The sequence below is a fragment of the Haematobia irritans genome, chromosome 2, assembly GCF_050003625.1.
Source record: "Haematobia irritans isolate KBUSLIRL chromosome 2, ASM5000362v1, whole genome shotgun sequence".
In the NCBI taxonomy this organism is placed as follows: Eukaryota; Metazoa; Arthropoda; class Insecta; order Diptera; family Muscidae; genus Haematobia; species Haematobia irritans.
This window is the reverse complement of record NC_134398.1, coordinates 10,764,476-10,789,744: the sequence shown is the minus strand read 5'-3', so window position 1 is coordinate 10,789,744 and position 25,269 is coordinate 10,764,476. Positions and strand designations below refer to the sequence as shown.

The window sequence follows — 25,269 nt, the reverse complement described above, 5'->3', positions numbered from 1 at the left end:
TTTCTCAAAATCTTTTTATCTAGAAAATTTTGTCAAAATTTTATTTCTATAGAAATTTTTCTCAAAATTCTATTTCCATAGAAAATTTAGTCAAAGTTTTATTTCCATAGAAAATTTTCTCAAAATTTTATTTCTATAGAAAATTTTGTGAAAATTTTATTTCTATAGAAAACTAGCGTAACCCGGCCCGCTTCGCTGCGCCTTCCGAAGCATATTTGTAGGAATATTTTGCGTTAACTTAGTCAACTATATCCTTCGTGCTGAATACAAATTCGAAAAGATTTGAATTCTTTTAAACAAATCGGACTACTTGATTTTTCGTTTATAGGTACAAATACGGCGGGAGAGGGTGGACCTTCTTCTATATTTCTTGTGAATTTTAAGTGTGGTTTGTCAAGGAAAGGTATCCTTCTCCTCAACATATCTGAAAATTAAGCACTATATTATAATAGCATACAAAGAATTACTATTTCCCATCCAATAAATCTGAAAAGCCAAAAGTAGTAACAAATTTTACCACATCAACATTGCTAAAATGTTGGAAAATGATGCACCCTCTACGTTGGCTACCACTTTCATGTAAATTTAAGTTCTTTACTAAAAAGAAGTCTGGAAGAAACCTGTGCAAAAATCATAAAATTATGTACCGAGTTCCCATTTACGGACAACCCTCTACTTTCAATTTAAGAACAAAAAAAAAACGGACAAAAGGGAAACCTCCCCCCACCTTCGCTCCACTCCGACCTGATATCGGACTATCACGTACCCTATATTAATTTCACAACTACTCAATGGTCCCTATAAATTCTATCGAAGTAAATCGACAAAGTTTATTTCAATTTTCCCCTTCCCCAACCAGATATCGAAACTTTTCTTTCAAGTGTGGGTCAAGGAAGGTTTCCTCTTCGTTCATAGCCTTCCCCCACTGCCTTTGTAAATTTCAAGAAAACTTATGAATTTTTGTTTTTTCTTTTTTGCAGTTTTAGAGAGGATCTTTGTCTAGATGCCAACCCCAACCATCAATGAAAATTTCAAGCAAATCGGTCAACTTTGGTCCAATTTTCAAAAAGTCCAACAAAGGGGAGGCCCCCCTCCGCGACCAGGTGTCAACAAATGAGGTACCCTATTTTCACCACATGAACGCCCTCTACGATCTCTGAAAGTTTCAAGTAAATCGGTTCAGCCGTTTCGGAGCCAACACGGAACATACAAACAAACAAACAATCAAACAAACATAGATTGAATTTTATAAATATAGATTTTACAAACAAACTACAAAAAACATATTTTGAAAAATTTTATTTCTATAGAAAATTTTGTCTAAATCTAAGTCTTTAGAAAATTTTGCCAAAATTTTATTTCTATAGAAAATTTTGTCAAAATTTCATTTCTATAGAAAACGTTCTCAAAATTTTATTTCTATAGAAAACTTTGTCAAAATTTTATTTCTATAGAAAATTTTTTCAAAATTTTATTTCTATAGAAAATTTTGTCAAAATTTTATTTCTATAGGGAATTTTGTCAACATTTTATTTCTATAGAACATTTTGTCAAAATTTAATTTCTATAGAAAATTTTGTCAAAATTGTATTTCAGTGGAAAATTTGGTCAAAATTTTTTTTCAATGGAAAATTTTGTCAATACGGAAAATTTTGTCCAAATTTTAATTCTATAGAAAATTTTGTCAAAATGTTATTTCTATAGAAAATTTTGTCTAAATTTGACAAATTTGATAGTTTTGATGAAAGTAGAGGATGCTGATGAGGATGTGGTGATTCCGAAACGTGCGTCCATCCAACCATCGTGCAGTCTATAGGGCTTTGCCCAAATAGATGTGAAAAACATTCATTTCCTCTGTCGGTTAAGCTTCACTTGTTGTCTAGTCAATGCATGGTTTTAAGCTGAAATCAAAATAACAAATATGATTGAAGTACAAACCTATAATAAAAATCAAAATACGAATAAATTTTAGTTCTTTAGAAAATTTTGTCAACATTTTATTTCTATGGGAAATTTTCTCAAAATTTTATTTCTATAGAAAATTTTCTCAAAATTTTATTGCTATAGAAAATTGTCTCAAAATTTAATTTCTATAGAAAATTTTCTCACAATTTTAAAAATTTTGTCAATTTTTTTCCATAGAAAATTTTGTCAAAATTTTATTTCTATGGAAAATTCGGTCCAAATTTTATTTCTATAGAAAATTTTCTCAAAATTTTATTTTTGTAGAAAATTTTGTCCAAATTTTAGTTCTATAGAAAATTTTCTCAAAAATTTATTTCTATAGAAAATTTTCTTAAAATGTTATTTCTATAGAAAATCTTCTCAACATTTGATTGCTATAGAAAATTTTGTGAAAATTTTATTTCTATAGAAAATTTTGTAAAAATATTATTTTTGTAGAAAATTTTGTAAAAATTTTATTTTTATAGAAAATATTCTCAAAATTTTATTTTTATAAAAAATTTTGTCAACATTTTTTTTCTACAGGAAATTTTCTCAAAATTTAATTGCTATAGAATATTTTTTCAAACTTTTTTTTTTTTAGAAAATTTTACTTCTATAGAAAAGTTTCTCAACATTTTGTTTTTATAGGAAATTTTCTCAAAATTTTATTTTTATAGGAAATTTTCTCAAAATTTTATTTCAATAGAAAATTTTTTCAAAATTTTATTTCTGTAGAAAATTTTCTCAAAATTTTATTTCTGTAGAAAATTTCTCAAAATATTATTTCTATAGAAAATTTTCGCAAAATCTTATTTATCTAGAAAATTTTGTCAAAATTTTATTTCTATAGAAAATTTTGTCCAAATTTTATTTCTATAGAAAATTTTCTCAAGATTTTATTTCCATAGAAAATTTTGTCAAATTTTTATTTCCATAGAAAATTTTCTCAAAATTTTATTTCTATAGAAAATTTTGTGAAAATTTTATTTCTGTACAAAATTTTCTCAAAATTTTATTTCTATTAAAATTTTTGTTCAAATTTTAGTTTTATCGAAAATTTTGTCAAAATTGTATTTCTGTGGAAAATTTTGTCAAAATTTATTTCTATGGAAAATTTTGTCAATATGTAAAGTTTTGTCCAAATTTTAATTCCATAGAAAATGTTGTCAAAATTTTAATTCCATAGAAAATTTTGACAAAATGTTATTTCTAAAGAAAATTTTGTCTAAATTTGACAAATTTGATAGTTTTGCTGCAAGTAGGGGATGCTGATGAGGAATGTGGTAATTCCGATACGTGCGTCCTTCCAACCAGCGTGCAATCTATAGGGCTTTGCTCAAATAAATGTGACAAACATTCTTTTCCTCTGTTGGTTAAGCTACACTTGTAGTCTAGTCAATGCATGGTTTTAAGCTGAAATCAAAACATCAAATATGATTGAAGTACAAATCAACAAAAAAAAAAAAACAAAATACGAATAAATTTTAGTTCTTTAGAAAATGTTGTCGACATTTTATTTCTATGGGAAATTTTATTTCTATAGAAAATTTTCTCAAAATTTTATTGCTATAGAAAATTGTCTCAAAATTTAATTTCTATAGAAAATTTTCTCAAAATTTTATTTTTGCAGAAAATTTTCTCAAAATTGTATATTTGCAGAAAATTTTCTCAAAATTTTATTTCTATAGAAAATTTTCTCACAATTTTAAAAATTTTGTCAATTTTTTCCCTTAGAAAATTTTGTCAATTTTTTTTTCTATGGAAAATGTTGTCCAAATTTTAGTTCTGTAGAAATTTTTTTTCAAAATTTTAGTTCTATAGAAAATTTGGTCAAAATTTTATTTTTATTCAAAATTTTGTCAAAATATTTGTTCTATAACAAATTTTGTCAAAATTTTATTTCTATAAAAAAATTATGTCGAAATTTTATTTCTATAGAAAATTTTATCTCTATAGAACATTTTGTCAAAATTTTTTTTCTATCGAAAATTTTCTCAAAAATTTTATTTCTATAGAAAATTTTGTCAAAATTTTATTTCTATGGAAAATTTTGTCAACATTTTATTTTTATAGAAAAATTTCTCAAAATTTTATTTCTATAGAAAATTTTGTCAAAATGTTATTTTTATAGAAAATTTTCTCAAAATTTTATTTCTATAGAAAATTTTCTCAAAATTTTATTTTTATAGAAAATTTTGTCAAAATTTTATTTCTATAGAAAATTTTGTCAAAATTTTATTGTTAAAGAAAATTTTGTAAAAATTTTATTTTTATAGAAAATTTTGTCAAAATCTTATTTCTATGGGAAATTTTGTCAAAATTTTATTTCTATAGAAAATTTTTTCAACATTTTATTTCTATAGAAACTTTTATCAACATATCTATAGAAAATTTTTAAAATTTTATTGCTATAAAAATTTTGTCAAAATTTTATTTCTATAAAAAATTTTGTCAACATTTTATTTTGGGTCTTACTTTTTAATGAAACATCCTCCAATCTACGAACAACCTTTTAAATTTATTTTTTTTTTCACTGGCCCAAAAGTGTTGCCAATCAATGACCCAGTTATCTTTGTTGCTGCAATATTGAACCAAAAGTAATAGAGGGTTGGGTATGTACCCATTTCTCTTTGGCTCCTCATGTATCATTCAACGTTAAGTTAATTTTGTCAATTTTCTATTTCTTGAACAAATTCAGTTGGAGCTTTTTTAGTTTTTTTAAATCATTTTTCACATTAATTTTTCATAGATTAAAATTTCCAATTAATGCGATAGAAAGATTAGAGTCACTTCACTCAGGATTTGTTTTAGTTTACTTTATGAGATTGGACAGCGGATTTTAAGTGAGCACAAAAGCGAAAGGAAAATAAAATTCAGTGATAAATTAGAGTGTATTGTAGCGCAGGAAAAAAAACTCAAAAACCTTTTTTTTAACAAACCAATTATGTTCTGTTTGTTCGAAATATTTTATTTTCTTTCATACGCCAATATTCTCTTAACTACACTCCTCTTTCTCTCTTTCTCTTCACCTAAGAGGAATTGGAATTGGCAGCAGCAAACATGAAACTGTGAAAAGCACTAGGATCTAATGAACTATCAACTTGAGGCATTGACAGAAGTACCCAGCAAAAAAAAATTGGAAGTTATCTAAAGGCACAACTTTAAAAGTACTTCCAAAAATGTTATCCCAAAGATGTTCTTTATTTTAACTGCACAGGAAGTTAATTTGAGTCAATTTTTTATAACTCGCTTTTTTCAAATTTTTAATGGAAAATTTAAAATTTTTTGTTTCAAATAGGTTAAAAATAGATTAAGAGTTAATAAAAATGTAAAATTTAGTTAAATTTTGCCGCAAAAAATGCCTAATCCATTCTAGAAAAATTGGGGAATTTTTGAAAATATTTAATGTCAAACGTTCCACACAAGCGAAATTTTGCACCACTTCCGGATCCCAAAAAGAACATTTTCACTACTTTTTTGGCGACGCTTTTTTGCTGGGTAGTAAAAAATTGACTAAGAATATTGCTGGACATTTATAACATATGTTTCAGAGAATGGATCTTTCCGGAAATATGGAAGGAAGTAAGTAAAGGGAAAGTCGATCCGAAATACAACGGGAAAACTTATGAGAGACAACAAAAACCTTAACGACCATCAGCGCCCTCTATATCATACACCTGAAGCTCTATACTCATGCAGTATGCTTCACTGTAATATCCTAGAAAAAATTAAAGGAAAACTATTAAAGCAAGCACTTGTTGGAATTCCATGGTACTAATTGGTATGGCAATTATTTTTCTCCTCTACAAAATAAAGTTTTTTGACCCTTCATTGCCTGTCCAATATTGGGCTGTGGTAAGAAATCTTCTTAAAAGATTTTAAAAATTTCAAAAAGTTGAAATTTGAAAGTTATGCTGGACAGAGAGGAACAACTCAATTTTCTCAGGGCATCCGTAAAACATTCTAACATTATTAGCCCCCAACCCCTAGCCAGCCAGATGTTGTACAGCATGCAACTCATGCAAGGAAGTGGACCGACGGAGAAGGGCGTTATCTAATGACCCAAATTATTCTTTGAAAGATAGTTTTGTAGTTTTCCTGTGCATTTATATGCTTTGGTAGGAAATTTCGAAAAAGTGCCTTAAATTAACCACAATTATAATTTGGTAAAACTAAAAAGAAAATAAAAACTCAAAGTTTTTTGAAATTCTAAATAAATACTTCAAACTACCGCAGGCCACAAGCAAATGAATAGGGCTAGAAGTTTCGTAAGGAAAACTTTCCTGGAAATCGTTTAAATATTGGTTTAGTAAATACGATTTTCGAAGAGCATTTCTATTTTTTTTTTTCAATAGATGTCATTTGAGCCATCTTTCTTTAGAGCTACAAATCACATTGTGAATGGTAACATTTTAAGCTTCATTTAATAAAAAAAAAATGTGGAGAATTCGAAAAACAGTAACAAAAAATTCGCTTTACTTTGATTGGTCTTATGAAAAGAATGCCATTCACAAGAATTCGCAAATATAGACATTTTTTCTAATATTTTACGCCAATTTGTGAACAGCTGTTAAATTTTTTTAACTTATCTGAATGTTTTTCCCTTTGGTTAAATAAAGCCCACAATGTCAGTCCCATATGTGGTGACACAATACAAAAAAACTTTTTCATAGATTGTAGCAATGAGACCTGCAAGCATACAGGACTCCCATTGAGAACTTCTCGCCTACAGTACCACCATTTTTGACCTTCAAACTTACAGTCCCACCATTGAGAACTTGGGAAGTACAGTTGCATAATTGAGATTGAGCATAGAGTATCACCGCTTATACCTTCGTGCCTACAATTTCTCCACTGAAACCTTCAAATCCACAGTTCCCCCACTGAGATCTTGAAGCCTATAATTCTTCCACAGAGAACTATGAACCTACCATTCATCCACTATGACCTTAGGGCTTAGAGGTGCATGACTGAGACTATCAAGGTTACCGGTACACTATTGAGACATTCAGGTCTACGCTGAGATCATCGATCCTACCGTTCACCTACTGAAACTTTCGAGTCTATAGTTCTTTCACTGAAATCTTCATGCCTAAAATTCTCACACAGAGACCTTAAGGCCGAGACTACCTTAAATTTGGGGCTACAATTCATCCCCTAAGACCTTAGGACTCAGAGGTGCGTCACTGAGACCATCAAGCTTACCGATCCACCATTGAGACCTTCAAGTATACGCTGAGATCATCGATTCTACCGATGATCACCTACTGAAACCTTCGAGTCTATAGTTCCTCCACTGAAGTCTTTTTATCTAAAATTCTGCCACGGAGACCTTAAGGCCGAGGCTAGAGTTCATCTATTAAGAGCTTAGGGCTCAGAGGTGTATCACTGATACTATCAAGCTTACCGATCCACAATTGGGATCTTCAGGTCTACGCTGAGATCATAGATCCTACCTATGATCCCCTACTGAAACCTTCGAGTCTATAGTTCCTTCACTGAAATCTTCATGCTTAAAATTCTCCTACGAAGACCTTAAGGCAGAGACTACCTCATATTTGGGGCTAGAGTTAATCTATTAAGAGCTAAGGGCTCAGAGGTGTATCACTGATACTATCAAGCTTACCGATCCACAATTGAGACCTTCAGGTCTACGCTGAGATCATCGATCCTTCCTATAATCCCCTACTGAAACCTTCGAGTCTACAGTTGCCCCACTGAAATTTTCGGGTCATTAAGGCCTTCAGGTCTAGGCTGAGATCATCGATCCTACCGATGATCCCCTACTGAAACCTTCGAGTCTATAGTTCCTTCACTTAAAACTTCGTGCTTAAAATTCTCCAACGAATACCTTAAGGCAGAGACTACCTCACATTTGGGGCTACAGTTCATCCATTAACAGCTTAGGGCTCAGAGGTGTATCACTGATACCATCAAGCTTTCCGATCCGCCATTGAAATCTTCAGGTCTATGCTGAGATCATCGATCCTACTGATGATCCCCTACTGAAACCTTCGAGTCTATAGTTCCTTCACAGAAAACTTCGTGCTTAAAATTCTGCCACGGAGACCTTAAGGTAGAGACTACCTTACATTTGGGGCTAGAGTTCATCTACTAAGACCTTATGACTCAGAGGTGCATCACTGATACTATCAAGCTTACCGATCCACCATTGATACCTTCAAGTATACGCTGAGATCATCGATCCTACCGATGATCCCCTACTGAAACCTTCGAGTCTACAGTTCTTCCACTGAAATCTTCGGGTCATTAAGACCTTCAGGTCTAATACGCTGAGATCTTCGATCCTACCGATGATCCCCTACTGAAACCTTCGAGTCAACAGTTCTTCCACTGAAATCTTCGGGCCATTAAGACATTCAGGTCTACGCTGAGATCATCAATCCTACCGATGATCCCCTACTGAAACCTTCTAGTCTACAGTACCTCCACTGAAAACTTCGTGCTTAAAATTCTCCCGCGAAGACCTTAAGGCAGAGACTACCTCACATTTGGGGCAATAGTTCATCCACTAAGACCTTAGGATTCAGAGGTACATCACTGGGACCATCAAGCTTACCCATCCACCATTGAGACCTTCAGGTCTACGCTGAGATCCTCGATCCTACCGATGATCCCCTACTGAAACCTTCGAGTCTACAGTTACTCCGCAGAAATCTTCGGGCCATTGAGACCTTGAGGTCTACGCTGAGATCATAGATTCTACCGATGATACCCTACAGAAACTTTTGAGTCTACAGTTCCTTCACTGAAATTTTCGGGCCATTGAGATCTTTAGGTCTACGCTGAGATCATCGATCCTACCGATGATCCCCTACTGAAATCTTCGAGTCTATAGTTCCTTCACTTAAAACTTCGTGCTTAAAATTCTCCAACGAATACCTTAAGGCAGAGACTACCTCACATTTGGGGCTACAGTTCATCCATTAACAGCTTAGGGCTCAGAGGTGTATCACTGATACCATCAAGCTTTCCGATCCGCCATTGAAATCTTAAGGTCTATGCTGAGATCATCGATCCTACTGATGATCCCCTACTGAAACCTTCGAGTCTATAGTTCCTTCACAGAAAACTTCGTGCTTAAAATTCTGCCACGGAGACCTTAAGGTAGAGACTACCTTACATTTGGGGCTAGAGTTCATCTACTAAGACCTTATGACTCAGAGGTGCATCACTGATACTATCAAGCTTACCGATCCACCATTGAGACCTTCAAGTATACGCTGAGATCATCGATCCTACCGATGATCCCCTACTGAAACCTTCGAGTCTACAGTTCTTCCACTGAAATCTTCGGGTCATTAAGACCTTCAGGTCTAATACGCTGAGATCTTCGATCCTACCGATGATCCCCTACTGAAACCTTCGAGTCAACAGTTCTTCCACTGAAATCTTCGGGCCATTAAGACATTCAGGTCTACGCTGAGATCATCAATCCTACCGATGATCCCCTACTGAAACCTTCTAGTCTACAGTACCTCCACTGAAAACTTCGTGCTTAAAATTCTCCCGCGAAGACCTTAAGGCAGAGACTACCTCACATTTGGGGCAATAGTTCATCCACTAAGACCTTAGGATTCAGAGGTACATCACTGGGACCATCAAGCTTACCCATCCACCATTGAGACCTTCAGGTCTACGCTGAGATCAACGATCCTACCGTTGCCCTACTGAAATTTACGAGTCTACAGTTCCTCCACAGAAATCTTCGGGCCATTGAGACCTTCAGGTCTACGCTTCAGGTCGATCCTTCCGATGATCCCCTACAGAAACATGTGAGTCTACAGTTCCATCACTGAAATTTTCGGGCCATTGAGACCTTTAGGTCTGTGCTGAGATCATTGATCCTACCGATGATCCACTACTTAAATTTTTGAGTCTACAGTTCCTCCACAGAAATCTTCGGGCCATTGATACCTTCATGTTCACCAATCTGGTATCACAATGGACTGAATAGTCTAAGTGAGCCTGATACATCGCTGCCACCTAACCTAACCTAACCTAACCTACCTTCAGGTCTGGGCTGAGATCATCGATCCTACCTATCATCCCCTACTGAAATCTTCGATAGTATAGTTCCTTCACTGAAAACTTCGTGCTTAAAATTCTCCCACAGAGACCTTAAGGTAGAGACTACCTTAAATTTGGAGCTACAGTTCATCCACTAAGACCTTAGGACTCAGAGGTGCATCACTGAAACCATCAAGCTTACCGATCCACAATTGAGACCTTCAGGTCAACGCTGAGATCATCGATCCTATCGTTCCTCTACGAGTCTACAGTTCCATCTCTGAAATCTTCGGGCCTAAAAAACTCAGAGGGAAAACTGTTACCTTCAAGGTAACAGTTTTCCCCTATGAGATTTTCGGGCCAAAAGTTTCACCACTAACAGCATCGAGGCTATATTTCAACCATTTTGACATATACATTGAAACCTACATTAAACATCACTGAGAACTTTGCGTCTAGAATTCCTCTGGGGACACACAGTTGCATCACTACAACCATAAGGCTTATAATTCCGCAACTGTGAACTTCAGGTCTACAGTTCCACCGGTCAATAATTGAACAACTACAATTCTTTTAAGTCAACAATTTTGAGATTCTCTACGATTTTCGCGCCTAGAGCTCCACCACTAAGGTCTTCGAGCCTACAATTCCCCCACTGGCATTTTCGCACCAAGAGTTCCACTACTGAGATCTTAGCGTACACAGTTGCATTACATAGACCATTGAGACCTTTGTAGCCACAGTTCCCTCTTTTAGACCTTCGGGCCTACTTTTCAACAATGAGACTTTTAGCACTTCCCCCGCATACTTTCGGCCTTACGACTCCACTACTGAGACCTTCAAGCGCACGTTTCAGTCACTACAGTGTCATCTCGGAGATCTGATATCTTTTGGGCTACATTTCCACCATTGAGACCTTCGGATCTATAATTCCTTTACACTGAGACCGTAGGGTAACACCTTTAAGTAACAATAGCATCTCCAATAGTTGGGATCCGACTGTGCCTCCGTGGTGCAATGGTTAGCATGCTCGCCTTGCATACACAATGTCGTGGGTTCGATTCCAGCTTGGACCGAACACCAAAAAAGTTTTTAAGCGGTGGATTAACCCACCTCAGTAATGCTGGTGACATTTCTGAGGGTTTCAAAGCTTCTCTAAGTGGTTTCACTGCAATTTGGAACGCCGTTCGGACTCGGCTATAAAAAGGAGGTCCCTTGTCATTGAGCTTAACATGGAATCGGCCAGCACTCAGTGATAAGAGAGAAGTTCACCAATGTGGTATCACAATGGACTGAATAGTCTAAATGAAGCTCATACATCGGGCTGCCACCTAAACTAACTTAACCCACTGTTTCACCATTGGGACCTTTGGAACCATAGTTCCTTCATAGTGAGATTTTCATGTATACTGTTCCACCACTGGGACCTTTTAATATACAGTTCCATCACACTAAGACCTTCGGGTATATTGTTCCTCAGTTCCACCACTGAAACCTTCGTGGCTATAGATCCTCCACTGAAACCTCCAGAGCTACAGTTCGCCCACTGAGACATTCATGCCTACAGTTCCCCAATAGACCTTGGGCCACACAGGTCCACTAATGAGACCTTTTGGATCTACAATTGTCTCACATTGAGACAGACGGGCATAAAGTTTCTGACTTTCTTACTTTAGAGTAAGAATTGCATCAATAAAAGTTGGCATCTTACTGTTCCACCACTGAGATCTTCGGGTCTACAGTTCTCCCATAGACTTTCGACCTTATAGTCCTATTACTGAGAGCTTCATGCATATATTTCCGCCCCTACCTTTTCTTTTCTGAGACATTTATCACAATGGACTGAATAGTCTAAGTGAGCCTGAATCTTAATCGGGCTGCCACTTTAACCTTTTCTGAGACTTTCATACGAAATCATTCGGACTAATGAAGCCTTCATGCCTAAAATTCCCCAACTGACATCACCGGATCTAAAGTTCCACCACTAAAACCGGAGGAAATACAATTGTATCACTGAGGCCATGCAGTTCCACTACTGAGAACTTCGGGGCTGTAGTCCTTCACTTAAACCTCTAGAGCTACAATTCTTCTATTGAGACTTTTCGGCCTACAGTTACCCAAAGATCATCGCCCATGGATCTACAATTCTCTCATACTGAGACTGCCGGACCTAAAGTTTCAGGCTGATATTTAGAGTAAGAATTGCATTAATAAAAGTTGTCATCTTACTGTTCCACCACTGAGATTTTCGGGACTATAGTTCCCCCACAGACATTCGACCATACAGTTCCACTACGAATACAGGTAGCTTCGGGCATATATTTCCGCCGCTACAGTTTCTTTTCTAAGACCTTCGATCCCAAAACTTTCGGACTAGTGAATCCTTCATGCCTACAATTCTCCTACTGACATCATCGGACTTACAGAGATCTTAGGAATACAATTGCATCACGGAGCTCATACAGTTCCAGCACTGAGACCTTCGGGGCAATAGTTCCTTCACTTAATCCTCCAGTGCTACAGTTCAGCTATTGAGACATTTGGGCCTACTGTTCACCAAATACCTTCGCCCATGGATCTACATTTCTCTCTTACTGAGACTATCGGGCCTAAAGAAGAATTGCATCACTAAAAGTTGTGATGTTACTGTTCCTCCACTGAGACCTTCAGGCCTACAGTTCCACCACAGACTTTCGACCATGCAGTTCCAATACTAAAGCCTTCGGACATACATTTCAGGCACTCCACTGAGAGATTCGAGTCAATAGATACACCCCTCCCGAAATCTTCAGATCAACAATTTCACCATTAAGACCTTCGAGTCTGCCTTCCCCCCACTGATATCAATGGGCTTGAGACTTTTGACAATAAAATTGCATCAATGAGATCTTGGAGCAAAATTTCTTTAGAAAATTTTTATACCCTCCACCATAGGATGGGGGGTATATTAACTTTGGCATTCCGTTTGTAACACATCGAAATATTGATTTAAGACCCCATAAAGTATATATATTCTGGGTCGTGGTGAAATTCTGAGTCGATCTGAGCATGTCCGTCCGTCCGTCCGTTGAAATCACGCTAACTTCCGAACGCAACAAGCTATCGACTTGAAACTTGGCTCAAGTAGTTGTCATTGATGTAGGTCGGATGCTACTGCAAATGGGCCATATCGGTCCACTTTTACGTATAGCCCCCATATAAACTGACCCCCAAATTTGGCTTGCGAGGCCTCCAAGAGAAGCAAATTTCATCCGATCCGGCTGAAATTTGGTACATGGTGTTAGTATATGGTCTCTAATAACCATGCAAAAATTGGTTCACATCGGTCCATAATTATATATAGCCCCCATATAAACCGATCCCCCGATTTGGCTTGCGGAGCCTCTAATAGAAGCAAATTTCATCCGATCCGGCTGAAATTTGGTACATGATGTTAGTATATGGTCTCTAATGACCATGCAAAAATTGGTCCATATCGGTCCAGAATTATATATAGCCCCCATATAAACCGATCACCAGATTTGGCTTGCGGAGCCTCTAAGAGAAGCAAATTTCATCCGCTCCGGCTGAAATTTGGTACATGATGTTAGTATATGGTCTCTAATGACCATGCAAAAATTGGTCAACATCGGTCCATAATTATATATAGCCCCCATATAAACCGATCCCCAGATTTGACCTCCGGAGCACCTTGGAAGAGCAAAATTCTTCCCATTCGGTTGAAATTTGGTACATGATGTTTGTATATGGTATCCAACAACCATGCAGGAATTGGTTCCTATCAGTCCATAATTATATATAGCTCCCATATAAACCGATCGCCAGATTTGACCTCCGGTGCCTTTTTGAGAAGCAAAATTCATGCGATCTGGTTGAAATTTGGTACGGTGTGGTAGTATATGATATTTAACAAACATGCCAAAAGTGGTCCATATCAGTCCATAATCATTTATAGCCCCCATATAAACCGATCCCGAGATTTGGTTTTGGAGCCTCTTGGAGGAATAAATTTCATCCGAGTGAGTTGAAATTTGTGGATGACAGTCTTTCGTAGAAGTTTCTACGCAATCCATGGTGGAGGGTACATAAGATTCGGCCTGGCCGAACTTACGGCCGTATATACTTGTTTTTCTATAGAACATTTTGTCAAAATTTTATTTTTATAGAAAATTTTGTCGAAATTTTTTTTATTGAACAAGAATTTGGTCAAAATTTAATTTCTATAGAATTTGTTTTAAAATTTTTTTTTTTTGTACACAATAATTTCTATTTTACTTAGACCATCTCAGTTTTGCTCCTTCTAACGTAAATCTTATCTAAACTTTTGCTCATTTCTGTTTGTGGTTTTAATTTTGCAATTTCTTAACTTATATAAGTATTTGCTAGTACTGGAGGACTGCTCTACATTCCTGTGTGCGTGTGTATGTATGTGTTCACCTTAAATACATTTTCCCTGTAACTTCAACCATGGTGCGAAGTACTAAAAAGCAATTGTAAACTCATTCCATTTTAATGGAGTACCATAAATTTCAAAATGTTTGTGGAAATCTGTAGCTGCAGCTACTACAGTAAAAGAGAAGTACTCGTAAAATTCACAATGAATAATAGATGGGGTTAGTAAAGCGAGTATATGCAATTTAGGAATTAGGAACTTTCAATATTGTAAATAGAACTTAGAGACTAAAACCTGACAGACAGTTTCTGTAGCTCTGAGTAGTGAAACATTGAATGGAATGTGTCCCAAAATGTCATATCCAACGACCGATTGCAATAATTAGAATTTTCCCCCCCAGTACCCACCTTAATGTTTACCTGTAGGTGTAATAAATGATGGTGCTGTTCTTTCTTTGAAAGGTTCTTGGTACTTGTTTCTTTTTTTCTCGTTGTAGTGCTTATGGTTACGCAAAAAGCATTAAAATTTGTTCATTACATTTTCTCCGTGCAAACTATTAATTTTCACTTGAGCTAACAGTCAGGCAACCATTAAAGGAGAAAGAGACTGGAACAAATGACATCAAACAATTTATGACTTTAAATTAATGAATCAATTACTCGTTGCTTCGTTGTTTTTTGCCACAAGGATCGTTTACTCTAAAATGATGGTAAATTGGAATTTTTAGAATGCCAGGGTGCAAGAATACCACATCAATTTATGGATCATTCGATAGAAAACAGGAATTTCGTATTGAAATGATGCAAATAAAATCTCGACAAAATTTTCTATACAAATAAAATTTTGACAAAATTTTCTATAGAAATAAAATTTTGACAACATTTTCTAAAGAAAAAACATTTTGACACAATTTTCAATGGAAATAAAATTTTGGCAAACTTTTCTATAGAAATAAAAGTTTGACAAAATTTTCAATGGAAATAAAATTTTGGCAAAATTTTCTATAGAAATAAAATTTTGACAACATTTTCTATAGAAATAAAATTTTGACAAAATTTTCTATAGAAATAAAATTTTGATTTTAAAAATTTGAATTTTTAAAATGTCAGGGTGCAAGAATATCACATCAATTTATGGATCATTCGATAGAAAACAGGAATTTCGTATTGAAATGATGCAAATAAAATCTTGACAAAATTTTCTATACACATAAAATTTTGACAAAATTTTCTATTGAAATAAAATTTTGACAAAATTTTCTAAAGAAATAACATTTTGACAAAATTTTCAATGGAAATAAAATTTTGGCAAACTTTTCTATAGATATAAAAGTTTGACAAAATTTTCTATAGAAATAAAAATTTGACAAAATTTTCGATAGAAATAAAATTTTGACAAAATTTTCTATAGAAATAAAATTTTGACAAAATTTTCTAAAGAAATAAAATTTTGGCAAAATTTTCTATACAAATAAAATTTTGACAACATTTTCTATAGAAATAAAATTTTGACAAAATTTTCTATAGAAATAAAATTTTGACAAAATTTTCTATAGAAATAAAATTTTGACAAAATTTTTTATAGATAAAATTTTGACAATTATATATATTCTGGGTCGTGGTGAAAATCTGGGTCGTGGTGAAAATCTAAAAAAATAAAATTTTGACAAAATTTTCTATAGAAATAAAAATTTTGACAAAATTTTCTATAGAAATAAAAATTTTGACAAAATTTTCTATAGCAATATAATTTTGACAAAATTTTCTATGGAAATTAAATTTTGACAAAATTTTCTTTTTTTACAAAATAAAATTTTGACACATTTTCTATAGAAATAAAATTCTGACAAAATTTTCTATTGAAATAAAATTTTGACAAAATTTTCTATTGAAATAAAATTTTGACAAAATTTTCTATAGAAATGAAACTTAGACAAAATTTTCTATAGAAATGAAATTTAGACAAAATTTTCTATAGAAATAAAATTTTCACAAAATTCTTTATAAAAATTAAACTTTGAAAAAATTTTAGAAATAAAATTTTGACAAAATTTCCTATAGAAATAAAATTTTGACAAAAATTTCTATAGAAATAAAATTTGGACAAAATTTTCTATTGAAATAAAATGTTGACAAAATTTTCTATAGAAATAAAATTTTGACCAAATTTTCTATAGAAATAAAATTTTGACAAAAATTTGTATAGAAATAGAATTTGGACAAAATTTTCTATTGAAATAAAATTTTGACAAAATTTTCTTAGAAATAAAATTTTGACATAATTTTCTATAGAAATAAAATTTTGAAAAAATGTTACAGGAATAAAATTTTTACAAAATTTTCTATACAAATAAAATTTTGGAAAAAAGTCTATAGAAATAAAAATTTTTGACAAAATTTTCTATAGAAATAAAATGTTGACAAAATTTTCTATAGAAATGAAATTTAGACAAAATTTTCTATAGAAATAAAATTTTACAAAATATTCTATAGAAATAAAATTTTGACAAAATTTTCTATAGAAATAAAATTTTGACAAAATTTTCTATAGAAATAAAATTTTGACAAAATTTTCTATAGAAATAAAATTTTCACAAAATTCTTCATAGAAATAAAATTTTCACAAAATTTTCTATAGAAATGAAATTTTGACAAAATTTTCTATAGAAATAAAATGTTGAAAAAATGTTTATAGAAATAAGGTTAAAAAGGTTAAAGTGGCAGCCCGATTAAGATTCAGGCTCACTTAGACTATTCAGTCCATTGTGATACCACATTAACTAAAAGTACCTATTACATATGGGCACTTCTAGTTTTAACCGCTGAACCTTCTTAGAAAGAAATAAAATTTTGACAAAATTTTCTATCGAAATAAAATTTTAACAAAATTTTCTATCGAAATAAAATTTTGAAAAAATGTCCATAGAAATAAAATTTTGACAAAATTTTCAATATAGAAAAAAATGTTGACAAAATTTTCTATAGAAATCAAATTTGGCAAAATTTTCTACAGAAATAAAATTTTGACAAAATTTTCTATAGCTATAAAATTTTGACAAAATTTTCTATAGAAATAAAATTTTGACAAAATTTTCTATAGAAATAAAATTTTGACAAAATTTTCTATAGAAATAAAATTTTGACAAAATTTTCTATAAAAGTAAAATTTGGAAAAAATGTCTATAGAAATAAAATTTTGACTAAATTTTCTATAGAAGTAAAATTTTGAAAAAATGTCTATAGAAATAAAATTTTGACAACATTTTCTATAGAAACAAAATTTTGACAAAATTTTCGTTCCCTTTGTTGGCGCAAGTTTAAATCGTTAAAACCTCCACATCATAATTAATTTAAACTTGCTTATACATGATGCCACTCCAATTCTAGTTTTATTCTACCAGGTGAGCTCACACACATCACTTAAATTCCTTAACATTCTGTGCAAAGTATGGTATGTGCAAAGTGCCATTTTAAGCAGTTACCAAATGCCAGGGAATTGACCACAAACCAAGAAAAGTATACACCTGCATTAACAATGCAGATTCATTACCTAGGCAATAGTAAATTTTCGTAATTGCAATTCCGATGAAAACTCTTGCTGAAGTGTTAAGTCTCTTTCCCCACACAATCACAACGTTAACGAAAAGAGCTACGTAGATGAAATCAACAACAACAAGAAACGAATAGGACCATGTGAGTATGAATGTTTCAAGCTTTTGGGTTACACATATGCATACATACGCTAAAGTAGAATAAGTGTAAGTGTGTGTGTGTTCATATATGTTCTACTATAACTTCAGTGAAAAACCGCATGCTGTGAATTACTGCGGTAAGACGACAACTCAACCTCTCTAGAGCCCTCTATGTATATCTATCCCTACCTCTCTCTCTCTCTCTTTTATCACTCGGTATTCACCATGTTCTCCACACTAATAAGAGAACATTTGCAAGACTTATAATAAAAAACTGAGTTTATTTACCATTTTCGTATTGGCCTATGTATATCGGCATAGGTTAATTTAAATTTTTATGGAATAAACGTGGCGAACGTGATCAATGAAATATGCATGATTTCAGCTTAGTCTACCACGAAGCGAACTCTTAATGTTCAATTCGTTTGGTTGGTTATGTGTTTTCTTTTTTTTTTCTTAGCCCAAAAAGAAACAAAAATACAACCGTGAAATGAAAAATCCTCTATAGAACAATAAGAAAGCAATAAAATTCTAAAGACGACGATTGGTTTTTCACTTCTATTCATTGTTTCTTATTTTATCTATCCTCATAGAGATTGTAAAATACACTTAAAGAATACTTTGAAGAAATAATGTTTGTAAATAAAAACAAACTATGAAAGTTAAAAGAAATTTTTTTGTCAAAATTTTTTTTCTATAGAAAATTTTTTAAAAATTTTATTTCTATAGAAAATTTTGTCAAAATTTTATTTCTATAGAAAATTTGGTCAAAATTTTATTTCTATAGAAAATTGGGTCAAAATTTTATTTCTATAGAAAACTTTGTCAAAATTTTATTTCTGTAGAAAATTTTGTCAAAATATTATTTCTATAGAAAATCTTGTCAAAATTTTATTTCTATCGAAAATTTTGTCAAAATTTTATTTCTATAGAAAATTTGCTCCAAATTTTATGTCTATAGAAAATTTTGTCAAAATTTTATTTCTATAGAAAATTTGTCAAAAGTTTTGTTAAAATTTTTATTTCTACAGAACATATTGTTAATTTTTTTTTTCTATTTTTTTGTCACAGTTTTATTTCTATATGGAACATTTTGTCAAAATTTTATTTCTATAGAAAATTTTGTCAATTTTGAACTGTATAGAAAATTTTGTCAAAAATTTAATTCTATAGAAATTTTTGTTAAAATTGTATTTCTATAGAAAATTTTGTCAAAATTTTATTTCTATAGAAAATTTTGTCAAAATTGTATTTTTATAGAAAATTTTGTCACAATTTTATTTCTATAGAAAATTTGCTCCAAATTTTATTGCTACAGAAAATTTTTCCAAATTTTATTTCAATAGAAAATTTGCTCCAAATTTTATTGCTATAGAAAATTTGTCAAAATTTTATTTCTATAGAAAACTTTGTCAAAATTTTATTTCTATTTAAATTTTGTCAAAATTTTATTTCTATAGAAAATTTTGTCAAAATTTTATTTCTATAGAAAATGTTGCCAAAATTTTATTTCTATAGAAAATTTTGACAGCATTTTATTTCTATAGAAAATTTTGTCAAAATTTTATTTCTTTAGAAAATTTTGTCCAAATTTTATTTCTATAGAAAATTTTGTAAAAATTTTATTTCTATAGAAAATGTTGCCAAAATTTTATTTCTATAGAAAATTTTGTCAAAATTTTATTCCTTTAGAAAATTTTGTCAAAATTTTATTTCTAAAGAAAATTTTGTCAAAATTTTATTTCTATAGAAAATTTTGTTAAAATTTATTTCGTCAAATTTTATTTCTGTAGAAAATTTTGGCAAAACTTAATTCCAAAACAAGTTTTGTCAAAATTTTATTTCCTTTGAAAATTTTGTCAATATTTTATTTCTATAGAAAATTTTTTCAAAATTTTATTTCTATAGAAAATTTTGTTAAAATTTTATTTCTATAGAAAATTTTTTCAAAATTTTATTTCTATAGAAAATTTTGTCAAAATTTTATTTCTATAGAAAATTTTGTCAAAATTTTATTTCTATAGAAAATTTTGTCAAAATTTTATTTCTATAGAAAATTTTGTCAGATTTGTATTTCTATAGAAAATGTTGTCAAAAGTTTATGTCTATAGTAAATTTTGTCAAAATTTTTTTCTATATTGAAATTTTTGTCAATTTTGTTCTATATAAAAAATGTTGTCAAAATTTAATTTCTATAGAAAATTTTGTCAAAATTTTATTTCTATAGAAAATTTTGTCAAAATTTTATATCTACACAAAATTTTGTCAAAATTGTATATCTTTAGAAAATTTTGTCAAAATTTTTCCTATATAGAAAATTTTGTCAGTTTTGTTCTATATAGAACATTTTTTCAAAATTTTATTTCTAAAGAAAATTTTGTCAAAATTTTATTTCTATAGAAAATTTTGTCAAAATTGTATTTTTATAGAAAATTTTGTCACAATTTTATTTCTATAGAAAATTTGCTCCAAATTTTATTGCTACAGAAAATTTTGCCAAATTTTATTTCAATAGAAAATTTGCTCCAAATTTTATTGCTATAGAAAATTTGTCAAAATTTTATTTCTATAGAAAACTTTGTCAAAATTTTATTTCTATTTAAATTTTGTCAAAATTTTATTTCTATAGAAAATTTTGTCAAAATTTTATTTCTATAGAAAATGTTGCCAAAATTTTATTTCTATAGAAAATTTTGACAGCATTTTATTTCTATAGAAAATTTTGTCAAAATTTTATTTCTTTAGAAAACTTTGTCCAAATTTTATTTCTATAGAAAATTTTGTAAAAATTTTATTTCTATAGAAAATGTTGCCAAAATTTTATTTCTATAGAAAATTTTGTCAAAATTTTATTCCTTTAGAAAATTTTGTCAAAATTTTATTTCTAAAGAAAATTTTGTCAAAATTTTATTTCTATAGAAAATTTTGTTAAAATTTATTTCGTCAAATTTTATTTCTGTAGAAAATTTTGGCAAAACTTAATTCCAAAACAAGTTTTGTCAAAATTTTATTTCCTTTGAAAATTTTGTCAATATTTTATTTCTATAGAAAATTTTTTCAAAATTTTATTTCTATAGAAAATTTTGTTAAAATTTTATTTCTATAGAAAATTTTTTCAAAATTTTATTTCTATAGAAAATTTTGTCAAAATTTTATTTCTATAGAAAATTTTGTCAAAATTTTATTTCTATAGAAAATTTTGTCAGATTTGTATTTCTATAGAAAATGTTGTCAAAAGTTTATGTCTATAGTAAATTTTGTCAAAATTTTTTTCTATATTGAAATTTTTGTCAATTTTGTTCTATATAAAAAATGTTGTCAAAATTTAATTTCTATAGAAAATTTTGTCAAAATTTTATTTCTATAGAAAACTTTGTCAAAATTTTATTTCTATAGAAAATTTTGTTAAAATTTATTTCGTCAAATTTTATTTCTATAGAAAATTTTGGCAAAACTTAATTCCAATAGAAAGTTTTGTCAAAATTTTATTTCCTTTGAAAATTTTGTCAATATTTTATTTCTATAGAAAATTTTTTCAAAATTTTATTTCTATAGAAAATTTTGTTAAAATTTTATTTCTATAGAAAATTTTTTCACAATTTTATTTCTATAGAAAATTTTGTCAAAATTTTATTTCTATAGAAAATTTTGTCAAAATTTTGTTTCTATAGAAAATTTTGTCTAAATTTTATGTTTATAGAAAATTTTGCCAAATTTTTTTTCTATACATAGAAAATTTTGTCAGTTTGGTTCTATATAGAAAATTTTTTCAAAATTTTATTTCTATAGAAAATTTTTTCAAAATTTTATTTCTATAGAAAATTTTGTCAAAATTGTAGTTCTATAGAAAATTTTGTCAAATTTTATTTCTATAGAAAATGTTGTCAAAATTTTATTTCTATAGAACATTTTGTCAAAATTGTATTTCTATAGAACATTTTGTCAAAATTTTATTTCTGTAGAAAATTTTGTCAAAATTTTTAATTTTCATAGAAAATTTAGTCAAAATTTTATGTCTATAGAATATTTTGTCAACATTTTATGTCTATAGAAAATGTTGATATTTTTTTCTATAGAAAATTTTGTCACAATTTTATTTCTATAGAAAATTTTATTTCTATATGGAAAATTTTGTCAAAATTTTATTTCTATAGAAAATTTCGTCAAAATTTTATTTCTTTAGAAAATTTTGTCAGATTTGTATTTCTATAGAAAATGTTGTCAAAAGTTTATGTCTATAGTAAATTTTGTCAAAATTTTTTTCTATATTGAAATTTTTGTCAATTTTGTTCTATATAAAAAATGTTGTCAAAATTTAATTTCTATAGAAAATTTTGTCAAAATTTTATTTCTATAGAAAACTTTGTCAAAATTTTATTTCTATAGAAAATTTTGTTAAAATTTATTTCGTCAAATTTTATTTCTATAGAAAATTTTGGCAAAACTTAATTCCAATAGAAAGTTTTGTCAAAATTTTATTTCCTTTGAAAATTTTGTCAATATTTTATTTCTATAGAAAATTTTTTCAAAATTTTATTTCTATAGAAAATTTTGTTAAAATTTTATGTCTATAGAAAATTTTTTCACAATTTTATTTCTATAGAAAATTTTGTCAAAATTTTATTTCTATAGAAAATTTTGTCAAAATTTTGTTTCTATAGAAAATTTTGTCTAAATTTTATGTTTATAGAAAATTTTGCCAAATTTTTTTTCTATACATAGAAAATTTTGTCAGTTTGGTTCTATATAGAAAATTTTTTCAAAATTTTATTTCTATAGAAAATTTTTTCAAAATTTTATTTCTATAGAAAATTTTGTCAAAATTGTAGTTCTATAGAAAATTTTGTCAAATTTTATTTCTATAGAAAATGTTGTCAAAATTTTATTTCTATAGAACATTTTGTCAAAATTGTATTTCTATAGAACATTTTGTCAAAATTTTATTTCTGTAGAAAATTTTGTCAAAATTTTTAATTTTCATAGAAAATTTAGTCAAAATTTTATGTCTATAGAATATTTTGTCAACATTTTATGTCTATAGAAAATGTTGATATTTTTTTCTATAGAAAATTTTGTCACAATTTTATTTCTATAGAAAATTTTATTTCTATATGGAAAATTTTGTCAAAATTTTATTTCTATAGAAAATTTTGTCAAAGTTTTATTTCTATAGAAAATTGTGTTAAAATTTTATTTCTATACAAAATTTTCTCAAAATTTTATTTCTATAGAAAATTTTTGTCCAAATTTTATTTCTATAGAAAATTGTGTCAACATTTTATTTTTATAGAAAATTTTGTTAAAATTTTATTTCTATAGAAAATTTTGTCATAATTTTATTTCTATAGAAAATTTTGTCAATATTTTATTTCTACAGAAAATTTTGTCCAAATTTTATTTCTATAGAAAATTTTTTCAAACTGTCTCTGTTAATGTGAGAAAACTGACCAATGTGACAAAAACTTACACCTATGATGAAAATTTTCTAAATCTGTAACATTTTTTACGGGTGTAGTGAATTTATGATTTAACCTCATTGTTGATATAAGACCCAAAATATATTTTTTTGCTGACTTCGTTAACGACAGGTTTTATGACATCATAGGTAAATCAATACAGTTTCGAATCTTTGCCTTACAATTTTATATGATCTAGGGCATTCACATCATACCTAGCCTAGTTTATATGGCATGAATTTAAAATATTCGATTTTCAATATCCTTCAACTTTTTGTAATAAACTTGGCTAGGGTCCAACCATAAAATGTTCTTTTTATCAGATATTTCCATAAATTTGCCATTCTTTTGAAAAACAAAAAAATAAAACATTTTAGTTCAGATTTTCGTTGATTTTTTTTTTTTTTTGTATTGTTCCTTCTCTTATAGTTGTTGGTACTCACCTATAAAAAACCACACATATGCTCGTCCATACAATTGCTGTTTGTACATCTCACAAAGGACTCGCCTTGCTGCCACCACATAGAAGAGTCCTACAATAATGCGGGCATCCTGGCGTCGTAAATTACGTACAGCATCTGTTGGATCGGATAAAAATGATTGTCTTGTAACGATTTCAATTCCTGCCTCCATGCAGCGATTTTCAAGGTCTTCAACAGTCTATGTAATAAATAAAAGAGAGGAAAAAAAGAAAACAAAATTGTAAAATTAAATGGAATCGGATATGCATGAAAGAGGTGGTTAAATATACGCGGAACTGTAGGCAAATTATATGAGTAAACTTAATGTCTTATAAAAATGGTCAGTAGTAAAACTTAATAAATAGATATAGTTACAAGAACTTTTTAAAATATCTTTAATTAATTTTTTAGATATAAACAAGTAAGGAAAGTCTAAAGTCGGGCGGGGCCGACTATATTATACCCTGCACCACTTAGTAGATCTAAATTTTCGATACCATATCACATTCGTCAAACGTGTTGGGGACTATATATAAAGGTTTGTCCCAAATACATACATTTAAATATCACTCGATCTGGACAGAATTTGATAGACTTCTACAAAATCTATAGACTCAAAATTTATGTCGGCTAAAGCACTAGAGTGGAACACAATGTTAGTAAAAAAATATGGGAAACATTTAAATCTGAAGCAATTTTAAGGAAACTTCGCAAAAGTTTATTTATGATTTATCGCTCGATATATATGTATTAGAAGTTTAGGAAAATTAGAGTAATTTTTACAACTTTTCGACTAAGCAGTGGCGATTTTACAAGGAAAATGTTGGTATTTTGACCATTGATGTCCAAATAGGAAAAACATATATATGGGAGCTATATCTAAATCTGAACCGATTTCAACCAAATTTGGCACGCATAGCTACAATGATAATTCTACTCCCTGTGCAAAATTTCAACTAAATCGGAGTTAAAAATTGGCCTCTGTGGTCATATGAGTGTAAATCGGGCGAAAGCTATGTATGGGAGATATATCCAAATCTGAACCGATTTCAACCAAATTTGGCACGCATAGTTACAATGCTAATTCTACTCCCTATGCAAAATTTCAACTAAATCGGAGCAAAAAATTGGCCTCTGTGGGCAAATGAGTGTAAATCGGGCGAAAGCTATATATGGGAGCTATATCTAAATCTGAACCGATTTGGCTGATATTTTGCAATTTCTTCGAGACTCATAAAATATTCGGATGTACGGAATTTGAGGAAGATCGGTTGATATACACGCCAATTA

General features: G+C 29.9%; 1 protein-coding gene across 1 annotated transcript in view; it reads right to left on the bottom strand.

Moving 5' to 3' along the window:
• GABA-B-R1 (gamma-aminobutyric acid type B receptor subunit 1) overlaps positions 1–25,269 on the bottom strand; it is a 543,509-nt gene that overhangs the window by 77,034 nt on the left and 441,206 nt on the right. Inside the window, exon 7 of the mRNA XM_075294217.1 lies at positions 23,962–24,178. Within this exon, the coding sequence (XP_075150332.1) occupies positions 23,962–24,178 (217 nt within the window). The remainder of the gene's footprint in view (positions 1–23,961; positions 24,179–25,269) is intronic.